This window comes from Leptinotarsa decemlineata, unplaced genomic scaffold (assembly GCF_025532065.1).
Source record: "Leptinotarsa decemlineata unplaced genomic scaffold, Ldec_3_MD MMD2_tig00026354_RagTag_RagTag, whole genome shotgun sequence".
NCBI lineage: Eukaryota > Metazoa > Arthropoda > Insecta > Coleoptera > Chrysomelidae > Leptinotarsa > Leptinotarsa decemlineata.
Genome location: NW_027412702.1, coordinates 6133794 through 6147267, shown reverse-complemented (window position 1 = coordinate 6147267; position 13474 = coordinate 6133794). Strand labels below are relative to the sequence as shown.

Here is a 13474-nt window from a genome sequence, read left to right as displayed (position 1 = left end):
ATTAGTTTAGACATCCTCTCATTTTTTCAAGAAATAGTTTTTCAAGTTTAGATGGAAATATAGTAATTATTTTAATTGCGTCTTTAGTTTAAATGTCTCAAAAAATTGTCATGAATTATATCAACTGATACCAAAACGACGATTCAAGTGATTGTCTTTCAAGGATTGACTGAATTATTTTTCAAAATTATTTAAAAGGGTGCAGACGAGGAGTTTAAAACTAGCTTCTTCACCAAAGACTTTCAGGAGTTCATCTGGAGTGCAAGTAATCTTGAAAAGATTTTTGCATTTCAGCTAGCATTCTTTTGAAAGATGTATGTTTCAATTCGATTTCGAACGTAGGAAGTGAACCTATAAGAAAAAGAAATTTGTTTGAATTCGCTGTTCATAATCAAAAATAGTGTTTTCAGATGACTTTTTTCCAGTTTCTATCTGAAAGAAATTTCTGTCCCTGACCTACACATATTAGTAGAGTTTTTCAATATATTTGATACAAAAGAAAATTATTTAATAAATGGGTAAAACAAAAAGTGAGTGGTTCGTGACAATGGAAGTCTCAACTTGTGAAATTCACCAAGAAGCATTGTCAAACACATTATAAACCAAAATTTACTGTTCATTACTCTCTAACCTACCTAGTACATATATACTTTCCAATGTTCCTGAAATACTACCCGAGAACTTGAAAATGCGAAAAGAAGCACATTAGAAAGTTTTGAAACGATCTATAATTGAGTTAGATTGACACATATTGAATGTATAAAACATGCAATGGGTTGTCATATGACAGTCGAACCAAGAGTTAATCAATGATTGATTGCGAGTATAGCAGGGAATTACAGCACACAGTATGACACATGGCAGGGCTGAGATCCGCTGCGCAAACGCACAATTTGTTTTTATATAGTTTACTTTTTCAACTCCATCAGTACCTCAATTTGGCAATCAACGTTTGTGTGTACTGTAAATGGTTGAAATATTTTGTTACAATTCACAAATACAATTTTACACCATTAGTTAATTACAAACCTATAAAAAATGTAAGGCAGTATAGAAAAGAAAATCATTAATTAGACAATTTTCATTTTCCACAAATATATATTACAAAATAACTTTAAATACAACAACAAAAGGAAATTGACAGCTTCCCATATTAATGGAAAAACACAGAGTAACTATAAAATCATAATCAAATTATTATTGATAGTCTGTCAGTGAACACACAAATTCACTGCTCCAAAACTATTACTGATAGTAGGAAAATTTCTGTATACTTCAACATTATTTCAATTTCAACTTAATTTTAAACAGTCTTGTTACTTTAAGCTATACAGGGTGTTTTTCCAAAGTTCGCAATTATTTTTGATTCACAAAAATCAAAAACATGCCTCTCATACAGCAGGGTTCAATTAATTATACAATAATCAAAAACGCCGTTCCCTGTCCCAAGATGAACATATAACTGTTCAAACTAATCAGAGATAGATCCTGTTTAATAGGAATCATTTGAATAAACTGACAAGATGAATATCATTTAGATTCAATAAAAATATTCGCATTGAAGAGTAAGCAGTCTATTTCTACATGAAAATATGTATACTCATCAGTGAAGCCAATAGGGCGGTTTTTGCACAACTAATTCATTAAATTTTTTTTTCAGTTTTGAATAAACATCATATTATCAGAGAGAATAATATTCAAAGTTTGAAATGAGTTAAATTTTCCTTTTGCACACTAGTGGTATTTTTTGAGGAACTTAAACATGATCTGAGATATATTAATATCAAACCAAAAGACCATGAACATGTAGGAACACCCATGAAAACATGTGAGATTCATTATTCTTGATATTTCATTCAAGAATGAACAAATTCGTTATTCTGAAATGATCTCTTTTGCAAGAATATTGTCAAATCCACATAAGTAAGCTAGTAAAAATGCTCTCTAATTCAAAACCCTTTCTCAAACAACTATAATCAAGTACACCCTGTATATGAAATATACATCAATATTATATTCTACATGACTAGATTATAGAAAAGTGAGTAAATATTTATACAAAATACTTTCGCATAGTACAATCTTTCTGTAAAACATTTATCAAAAATCCCTATTAACATTACAACAAACTAAAAGTTATGTTTTTCTTTGGTAAAAAAACATGTTATAAAAGTAAAAATTGTTTTTTACCGTTCGATAATACGCTAGTTGATGAAATATAAAAAAATTCTGACCCTTATGAACTTGTAAACTAATGCAAAATAATGACTGCAACGTATACTTTCCATTGATAGTTTCGATACTCCCAAAAACTATCAGTACTTCCGAAACTGAAAAAGCTGTTATCACAGAAAATAAATGTCTTAAATATTAAAATTTCTTTTAAGTTTCGAAGTGCTTGTATATTGCAGTTACGTAACTCATAACATGCTGCCAATCAGGGCGTTCCAACTGGATCATATCGTTGATGTTCTAAAAATAAATGATTTCATTAGTTTTCAGCAATATATAGATATGATAAAAAATAAATCTCAGCAGTCAGATGAAGTGAATCAAAATAGAATCATTAAAATAGTAAAAAACAACCATGAAGTTATCACTTGAAGAAGTCAACCCTATGGTAGATATTTTTTTACTCTTTTATGCGAAGTAAAATAAATGCTTAGTGAACTCTGGGCCTCTAAACCATATATCAGTTGATCTTAATTATCCAGAGCTAGGAAATTGTACCACAATCGAGTTCGGGCGGTTATTTCTTTAGGTTAAGAGAAAATATGGAAGTTTTCGTTTTATGGTAACGACTAAAACCTGAGTAGTAACTTCCTGAATCAATTTTCAGTCCATGAGCTACAGGAAACCTTACACAATGAAAAACAAAAAACAGTGTCGATTTACACAAGCCTTAGCTGATTTTGCTTTGAAAAATCTTATTATTTTTGGAGACTTTAAATATCCTGACATTAATTGGAACCTTATTGCCCCTGTGGATAATAACGCCCAGTCTTCTCTTTTTAACTATACTTTTATCTCATCAAATTTTTCTCATCTAATTGGTCAGCCAATCAGATTCAGAAACTATAACAACCCATCTCTCCTTGACCTTTTTCTCACAAATGACAACAACTCAAGTCAATACTGTTTCCTTTGAACCCCCTACTGGTACAAGTAATCACTGTATTATCCTGGCAACCTCACAAATTCCTCTGAGCGTACATCATGCAATGTTGACAAAAAGTATTTGAACAGTTATATCCAGAAACTTCAAATTTGTAAATTGACCCCATTGAACTGTCATAACAAATTAATTGAATAGTAACATATCCAAAACTTTGGTCTTGCTCCTTCAATTCACTTCGGAGCAAAAATACAAATCCTAAGCCATCACTTACCAGTGTAGTAGGTATTCCTACACTCTCAGCTGCCGTGAATGCTAAAGAAAAGTTTCTCCTCTTCTCCTGTGGAGTCAGGCTGTCATATGGAATTCTATCAGGTAAATACGTGTGCAAGAGTGCACACAAGGCAAGCCCATCATTCCAAGAACTGCTAAAATTTGTGATATCTATATTTCTATAGCCAACGGTCTTATTTTGACACCATTTCAATAAAGCATTACGTTTGGAACCGCCATTCTTCACAAGCCCATTCAGAGGATCCTTTCTTTCACCTGAAATGTATTTATAGGAAAATGAAGAAATATGTGTTCAAATATTGGATGGAACAAAATCAACCTCAATTTAACCGAATCAACTGAATATTATTCATTATGTTCCAATTTTTATTCAGTTAAATATCACCAAGAAGACATGAAAACTTACTGAGATCGGAGTAGCTATTCCTTCTTTGGAAATCAATTCCCTTCTGCAAAATCGACTCTCGATAGCCATCCTCTGTTTTTGGTTTGATTATTTCAGTCTTTCCCATAGATTCTGAAAGAAAAACGTTATTATTATAAGATTTTTGGTTTATGTAATCGGAATTTGAAAAAAAAATGTTTTTCATATGTTTGCACAAATTTTCCAATAGTCCCAAAATAGATACCTGATGAATACAAATAGAAAACCAGAACCTAAACATAACATATTTATGATTCAGACAGCGCTATTTCGACCTGCCATAAGTCACATCAGTGGCGTTAGGCTGAATCACAAACGTCCTTTGAGGATAGTAAAGTCCAGTAATGCATTTGTGGTTCACCATAGCATAACTGATGAGACCTATGGCGGATCTGATTTTCAACTTGTTGCCTTGCAATGAAAGACGGATGACGAATCTTGTCGGATGTCAATGTCGAAGCCTGATATTCGGGGACTAAGTTCTGTGACGATCCCATAGGTAGCGTCTTCATAAGGAGAGATGTCATCCCTCTCACTTACCATATAAGAAGTGGAAGTGTTACTTGTCGACATTTTATTTTTTTTTTAAGAATTTGAAACCATGTGTGAACCATTTCCCTAATCCCACTTCAAATTTTTTTACGATGTTCATCAGAATCTCAGGTCGAAAAAAATTGCTGATTCAAAAAGTCGAAAAAATAGCAAGTTTTCACCCAAAATCTTCATTGATTCTTTGTTTGTTGTACTGTAAACATTCACATAAGTATGATTTACCATTAATTACTCCTTTATTCCAATCTCTATTCAACTTATTAGGCTGTTGCTCCTTCAATGGTGTCTTAGCTTGGGGCACACTGTTGTTTATTTCAGACCAATCGGTCGACCTTAATGGAGAACCAGGAGATGGTGTCGGTAAAATTGAGGGACTAGTAGGACCTCTCATATCAGAAACTGAAGAGTTCACAGAGGAGGTCGAGCTGCTACGAGAAACTGTGCTTGCAACTGGAAAAAAGCAATGCATGAGATTTATATCAAAACATTGAATGATGTATACGAGGTATTCAAATAATAACAGGAATTTTCGTTTTTTGAATAAAATATTCATTCATTCGTCTACATTGATGTTGTCGCTTCCAAAAGAGTCCCTATTAGATATAATGCACTTGTGCCAGTGCTTCTTCTAATCCTCGAAACACTTCTCAAACTCGATCTTTGGGATAGCCTTTAGCTCTTTCAGCGACGTACTTTTAATGTCATCTATTCTTGTAAAACGATGGCTCTTCAAGGTTCTCGTCATTTTTGAAAATAAGGAAAAGTCACAGGGAGCCATGTCTGGCAAATATTGGGGTCAAAAGTTAACGAACGAGCAATGAAGTGTGACAGGTGCACTACAAGCAAATTATTTTTAAGGAAAAATCTTCAAACCCGTGGAATTTTAAAATTCCTGTTAGTTTCTGTACATGTAAATTTCACAGTGAAATATTTTTCGATATGTTCAATTAAGGAAAAAATTACAAAAAACAATACTATCTTGACCATGTAATGAATCTGATACCTTTTATATGAAGAGTTGAATACATACACAAAAGATACTTACTAGTTTTTGGCAGCACTGGTTTACCCTGACTCTCTATGGTCTCAATTAGAGATTTCACAGACTGTCGACTGTTTTGACGAGAGAGGGCTATATTTTTTCTTCGTAGCGCAACGTCATCCCCTGGGAAGCTTGTTGGTCTCAAAGGAACAGGTTCACTTGGCACTGGAAAATCGGAAATAAATGATCTCTTTTTCAAAAGTAATCATAAATGAATAGTATCGTTTTTTCCATTTACGGGACTGCCACTAATAATTTATAAATGAATTTTGAACTGAATTTATTGGCAACTAGATAATGAACGATAATACTTGTTTCTCTGCCACTAATAATTTATAAATGAATTGTGAACTGAATTAATTGGCAACTAGATAATGAACGATAATACTTGTTTCTCTGCCACTAATAATTATTTATAAATGAATTGTGAATTGAATTGATTAGCAACTAAATAATGAACGATAATACTTCTTTCTCTGCCACTAATAATTTATAAATGAATTGTGAACTGAATTAATTGGCCACTAGATAATGAACCATAACACATGTTGCTCTGCATTTATTTTCAGAGATATTGTACATTATCACCTATTTATCTTTCCACTAAGCAGGTGCAGCTTAATCCCATGTCATTACCCTGGCCTGAAGGTGCCAGGGTAATGATTGCACACGGATTGCATTGCCTTAAACTTTTTATCGTTATTTTGTCACAAAATTAGGTACAGTGTAAACTCGATCAGGGTTGTTTAATGAAGTTTGACATGTTTTTTAAATTGGCCTGTCTGTACAGGAGTAAAGCGACATTTTCAGGAAAGAAGGGGCTGCAAGAATAAAAAAACGTGTGCGTCTCAGGACGCCCGACAGAAGTGATAACTAAGTTGAACTATTTAATATTGAAATTGTTCAACTAGAGAAAAGCTTTGGTTATTACTTAAACTTTTATGTATATTAATATGATAATGTAAGGAAAGGTTATTTATTAATAAAATCTTTTATTAATTATTTTGTGTATGAACATATATTATAGCTACCATAAGCCAATTGTTATTTTTGTAGGATTAAATAACGATACTAATAATGTACATACACTGAAGTAGTATCATAATTTTTAAGCTACGTTTCACATAATAAACGAATATTATGTTCTTGCTAAGATTTTTATAATAATCATAAACACTAGGAGAGAGATCGAGAGATAGCGAGAGAGAGAGAGAGAGAGAGAGTTGACTTTCAATCACCAACTTATTTCAGCGTTAAAAACAGTTTTTCAATCATAATTAAACGATTTCTTATGTTCCCTAGAATTTTATCAAATGTGTAAACTCATTCTTGTATTGTTGTAAAATTTTTTTGAGTGGCACTTCAACTCGTAATAAAATGTAGAAAAATCGCCAAAATTACTTCTTCCATCATTGACTAAATGAACGCCATAGCTAGGTAATAATAACTTCCTATTAGTAGACTTGGCTCCAATAGTTCGACGTGTTACGATGACGTGACATATTGCTCACAACAGCACGACTGACCGACCGAAGTTCCGTGCCCACGCGAGATACTTCTTCGTCGCGATAGAGTGAGGAGAAAGGGAAGCCAGACATACTGATGCGTTACGTTACAAAGCGGTTTACCCCCATAAGAAGTTATCACTTCAAAAAGGCATCTTTCTAGCTGTTTTAAAATAATTAATTTGAAAACAAATCTTGTTCGATTAATGACATATTCATTTTGTAGAAATTCATATCGAATATAGGCTAAAGAAAATAACTTTTGTCTGGTTTCTACCAAGTTTTTTATGTGTAACGACCTGTAAAGTAAACTAGTGAATGGTTTACTTGAGTATGGTTTAACAAACCGAAACCGGTAGTAACAAATAAAAGTTAGTAGAAATGAGACGAACGTTATTTTCTTTATCTTATAATGAAAACGAATCATTACTGGACGCTCGTATTACTAATTATAATCACAAAAAAGTTGCTTTTCGTGGTTTTGCATTAGCAAAATTTGTGACACTTTCACTGACTTCAATTTTTAATTCAGATTCAATCCTGATAAATGATAAATATGTTGATCGACTTCGCGACAGTGTTGATCAAAGGTAATTGTCAATTATTTTCACTTTTAAAAATGATCTTTCACTGTGAGCTTCTATTACTGGAAATGTGAGGTAAATTCTGAGGGTTGTGGACAGATTCGGTGACACATAAGTTAATTTATTAAGATACAAGTAATTTAAAATAGCCAACGGCAAGCGGCACAGCGCATACTGTATGGGTATGCGTTGTAAGCAAGCGGCTACAGCTGACAGACGCCCGCGCTGGATGTTTTGCAATGCACCTAATGTTTCATCTCCGGTTCATCAAAAAATTAATTGAGAAAACTTTCATTCAATAAATATTTTTTATTTCTCTGAGTAAAAAATTGCTCCATACACACAGTGAAGTTGTAGTTGATTCTTGCAGAATCTAACATCCTGTATACACACAATCGCAAATTTACCTGCCTAATGACCTATCTCGACCTATCTGGTTTCCGAAGCCAGAAGGTGCGTTTTTAGCCGCAGTACTCAAGTTCAGTGATTGTTTTCTGGTGGATACAATCGTATGAGAAGTGGTACGCATCTCGGTGAGATAAATTCTGTCTTGCGACTGCACAGAGCTTCCTTCGGGCTCTTGGGGTGGTGACGCAGCCTCCCGTCACCTGCTGTCAAATGGCCCGGTAGCTCCAAGAGTTTTCCGCCTCGATGGCAAAAGTAATTGGGCGGGAAAGGTAATTTTATTTTTATTTATTTATACAAAATATCGCTGTTACATCAATTGTTTTACAACAATAGTTTTGTTCTAACGAACACTTGGTTTTACGAATCCTATGCTGAATATTTGGTTGTCGTCTACACAATCAAATGTGTCCAAAATTTATTCCAGAGCTGACTGTAGAAATTTTCAATATAATCAAATATGCCCATTGAAAATTAGTAATATCTTTTTCCTATTTCATATTCAGATAAATCGTAGTGGAAAGTTAAAAATAGATTTTCCGAAGAAAACTACTTTAACTGTATTATATTTTAACAAACAAGATACACAAGTCGACTTCCACTGAAGAAAAACTTGAAATTGAACAGTGAAGGGCACTCAAAGTTACTCTCGAACAGAGACTCTTGTCTATTTATATCGCAATTTTCATGAATTTTTTTAGTTTTTCACACAGAAAGAAATCACAAGAATTTTATTAGTAAATTGAAATAATTTTACCATCAGCTATGAATAACTATAAATCTGCCAAAGGAATTTCTTCGTGAAGAATCTACTATTGAAAATTTAAAAAAATTCAAAATCATATTTCAAATTTCCATCTTTTGATCCATCTCTATATTTTTCAACACATACTGCAAACTTAATTTGGTTTTTGGGTTTGAAGACATTCAAGGACTTTCATGAACAAGTTGAAATTATATATTTCAAATATTTACACCACCGAAATTCATCTCTCAAAAAATTTGAAGGAACTCCTAGAGTACATTTTGAGAATGAAGAGAGGTTAGGTATGTTTAGCAATGATTTTCCTTCTCAGAATTTCGGTGAGGTGAATATTTTCTCAAAATAATATTTTATTGAAAATATATTTGGACTATTATAAAATCTGTACAAAAAATACATTACTATTGGTAAAATACAGTATAAAATCTGAGAATAAGGACTTCATAAAAAAACACATGACTATATTTATGAATTATCATTCTTCGATCCTTCGGAAGATTTTGTCACCAATCCAGTAGGACTGCTTCTGGCAATTTCAACATTACTCAACCTGTCATTCGTAGATGCTTTTCCAGTCACCTGTTTATCAGTCTTATTATCAGACTTTGTTTGAAGATCCTCAAACATTTTCTTAGCAGCTGAAAAGCTGGGTATGCTACTATGATACTTAAGTTTTGCATCTATTTCAGGTTCGCGCTTTCGAATAACATCTTTTTCCTTCTTTGTTCCAGGAGCTGAGCTGAAAATTTGAAAAGTTTTTTCTCTTTCCAGGGTGTTGTAATTCGAATAGTGTTCTTTTTCAAAGACGGGTTTTGTTCCTTCATCTAACGGTACAAAATCAACAATTTTTGGTTTCGAATCTGTTCCGTAAATAAATTTTTTTTCGGCGCTTTCAACTTCGTCAAAACTTTCAGAGTCGCTAACTTCACCTAGGTAAGTGATGTTGAGATATCCTTTCCTAGACTTCTTTCCACTGAATTGTTCCATTGCTAAATCTTCTGGAGTCTTGAACAACTTTAGGTAAGACTCATCAAAACTCGGGGCTTCCATGTTGAAAAGATTAACATCTGATACATTTTCAACAAATGTATCCTCAACATCCTTTTCTGAAGGTTTAGTTATATCCAATTGTTCTGACTTTCCGGCAATTTCTATTGTGGAGTAGATGGTTGAGGTCTGAATATGAAGCAAATGAAACCAATTAGATGCTAATTAGAAACATGAAAACGGTACCAATCAATCTCGAATAATCTTTAGCTAGATATATTTTTTACTTATTGATATATCAATCACAAAGAGATATGGAAAAATTTATTATTGAAAAAAAACATCAAAAGGATCTTTTTTGGGTAAAGTTTTCACAGCCGTAAGTTGAATGTAAACTATGGTTATACAGACTAGTACCTTGGGGTTGATCATGCTCCTCTACAAACAAACAATATGAGGAACAGATGTCCATTGAGTCTCAGGAAATTAGGATAATCCTAATATACATACATTTTTCAACATTGTCGCATATGAATACAAATAATTCCATTTATAGGTGCATATCACTATTTACTGGAATTGAAGCATTGTCTTCACTCCGTGTATACATTTAGAAAACATTAATGGTAATTCATAAAACCTAACAAGAGTATCTTAAACACTCCGAAGTTCACAATCATAATACTAGAAATTACAGCTCTTGTTCGAAATAATTCCCTAAATTTAGAGTCAGAGTATTCTTTAAAAAAAAACACCAAAAAAAGACCATGGTTTCTGTATGATGGTCAACGGCTGGTGTGATTCACTATAACTTTCTGCAACCGGGCCAAACCATCACAGCTGAATCCTATTATTAGGAAATCGATAAAATGTACCAAAAATTGCGTCAACAGTAGGCGACCCTGGTCAACAGAAGAGGTTCAATCCTGCTCCATGACAACGCCTGTCCGCACGTTTCACAAATCACCGTTCGAAAAGTTAACGAATTAAGCGTCAAAGTTTGGCTTCCCCCACCATACTCCCCAGACCTCTCGCCAACTGACTACCATCTTTTCAAGCACTTCGATAACTTTCTCACCGGTAGAACCTTCACCAATCAGGACCAGGCAAAAACGGCCTTCGTCGACTTCATCGAACCTCAAGCACGCAATTTTTATGCTGACGGAAATTATCGACTTGTGCTAAGTTGGCAAAAGTGCGATAATAGTTTAAAATAGACTCAAAAACGAACAAAACTTTTGGAACAACCTAATAAAAGTCTTCTTAGAATTCAATGTAGAATAAAAAAAAATCAATACAGTTTATTGTATGATTTTCACTATAAAAAGGTTTTACAAAAACCGCGACACGTGTTTCGCTATATCAATAGCTTCCTCAAGCATAAACTGAGATTAACTTCTAAATTACAACCATTTTATACTCTAAGCTAGTTGCTAAATAATGAATCTACCTGAAAAGGTCAGGTATGAATTCATTAACAATATCAATAATTTTTTTTTCGAAAGTATACCTGTAAATATACCTAACTATTTTTACCTGCAAATGAACAGATTCAATAATGACGAATGATTCAATTCAGTCATTCAGATGTTGAGAGTTTTTGAATTTGTTTATTTCCATACTCTCCAACAGTTTAAGTTCCAAACCTTTCTTCTGGAAATGGAGGGGTTTGTATTTATGGTTGAACTCATGTCCCTCTGAGATTAAATGACTGGCATGTATGGAATTTATTTTTCCATTCTGAAAACTATATTTGTGTTCCTTTATGCCAGCTTTAAACGTTCTTCCAGTTTGACCTATATAAAACATCGGACATGACCCACACGATAATTTATACACTGATTTTTCTGAAACTGAACTTTTATCTTTGTTAGTCTTAATGTGCATACCTAGGTTGTTGTTGGTTTTTAAAGCAGTATTTACACCTTTGTTGTCCATAAAATCTAAAATATTTGTAGTGAGTTGGCCTAAGTAGGTTAAGGTTCTATAACTTTTATCCTCTTCTCTTCGAATTGGGTAAACCTCTTTCAAAGCTTGACTGTATAACTTTTTTGATAATAGAGAATGTATCAGACCTCTATCGTAATCATTGTTGACGGTCAGTCTGTGGATCATACTGTTGAAAGCTGCTACCTTATGCTGATATGGGTGAGTGGATGAATTATGAATTAATATCTGTATGTGCCGGTTTACAATAAATTGAAAAATCATATTTGTTGTTAACTTTTGTTATTGTCAAGTCCAAAAAATTTATAAAGTCGTCCTGTTCCTTCTCCATTGTAAATGTGATAGAAGGGTGGAGAGAATTGATGGACTTCAAAAAGTTTGTCAACTGTCTGTTCGTTCCTGTGAAACATACCAGGATAATATCAACATATCTATACCAATACGCGAAACTTCTTACCAGTGGGTTACTGTGTATTCTTCTCTCCAAATCGTCCATGAAAATCTCTGCCAGAATAGGACTAAGTGGGTTTTCCATTATGAGACCTTTGCAGGCTGAGTAAAAAGTTTCATTGAATTGTAAGTAATTCTGTGACAAACACACCGTAAGCAAGTCTAATATTTCATTTTTCACTACCGGATTGATAGAGTTTTCGTCCAATAGATTCTCCACTGGAGTAATCCTTTTGTTCGGAGATTTACTGGGAAACAGATTCTTTACATCGAATGAAATCAATTTGGCATTATCCGGGAGTGTAATATCTTGAATTTCATTGATCAAATTCCTCAAACTGAATGTTGATTTGAAATTGGTGTGGTTATGAATAATTGCAATGAGTTTTTCGGATATTGTAACTGAAGCAGCTGTGACGAAAGAAACTACCGGTCTTATCGGGTAGTTATCTTTGTGTAATTTCATCAACGAATACAATTTAGGTGGTTGAATATTTGAATATGAATATTTTTCAAAGTTTCCTTGACTTCTTTCTGATATAAATGGGTGGGGTCGTTTCTGAGACTATCCTACATGACAGCATTTAGAAAGTCTAAAGTCTTCTCCACATATTCTTCATTGTTCATGGCTATGACATTCAGCTCGAGTAAATACTGCTTTAAAAACCAACAACAACCTAGGCATGCACATTAAGAATAACAAATATAAAAGTTCAGTTTTAGAAAAATCAGGAGTGTATAAATTATCGTGTGGGTCATCTCCGAGTTTTATATAGGTCAAACTTGAAGAACGTTTAAAGCCCGCATAAAGGAACACAAATATAGTTTTCAGAATGGAAAAATAAATTCCACATATGCCAGTCATTTAATTTCAGAGAGACATGAGTTTAACCATGAATACAAACCCCTCCATTTCCAGAAGAAAGGTTTGAAAAATTCAAAAACTCTCAATATCTTATGTACGATCAAACTGAATTGAATAATTCGCCACTATTGAATCTGTACATTTGCAAGTAAAAATATTTAGGTATATTTACAGATTTACTTTCGAAAAAAAAATATTGATATTGTTAATGAATTTATACCTGACCTTTTCAGGTAGATTCATTATTTAGGTACTAGGTTAGAATATTACTGGAGTTTTTTTTTTCCAACACCAAATCGTTATTTTGAACACCTCGACACGCGTTTTAATCTTCCTCTTTGAAGATGGTCACTTGGTGATCGAAACACGTGTCGAGGTGTTAAAAATAACGATTTGGTGTTGGGAAAAAACTCCAGTAATATTCTTTACTACACCAAAGGTTCCAAAAAGTGCATCATAAGTACGAGGTTAGAGTATAAAATGGTTGTAATTCAGAAGTGACTCTCAGTTTATGCTTGAGGAAGCTATTGTATAGTGAAAC

At 33.3% G+C, this 13474-nt stretch overlaps 1 protein-coding gene across 5 annotated transcripts in view; it reads right to left on the bottom strand.

The window, feature by feature from the left end:
• Nucleotides 1–1078: 1078 nt before the first annotated feature.
• Nucleotides 1079–13474, bottom strand: part of LOC111502138 (cytospin-A) — a 168494-nt gene continuing 156098 nt past the window's right edge. For 4 of the 5 annotated variants that reach the window (XM_074184184.1, XM_074184182.1, XM_074184183.1 and 1 more), the window contains one exon: nucleotides 9028–9860. In XM_074184184.1, the coding sequence (XP_074040285.1) occupies nucleotides 9150–9860 (711 nt within the window). In that variant the 3' untranslated portion in view covers nucleotides 9028–9149. Of the gene's footprint in view, nucleotides 2473–3389; nucleotides 3665–3815; nucleotides 3927–4607; nucleotides 4836–5430; nucleotides 5593–9027; nucleotides 9861–13474 lie in introns of those variants that run through there. The other variant, XM_023156133.2, reaches the window with a different exon arrangement.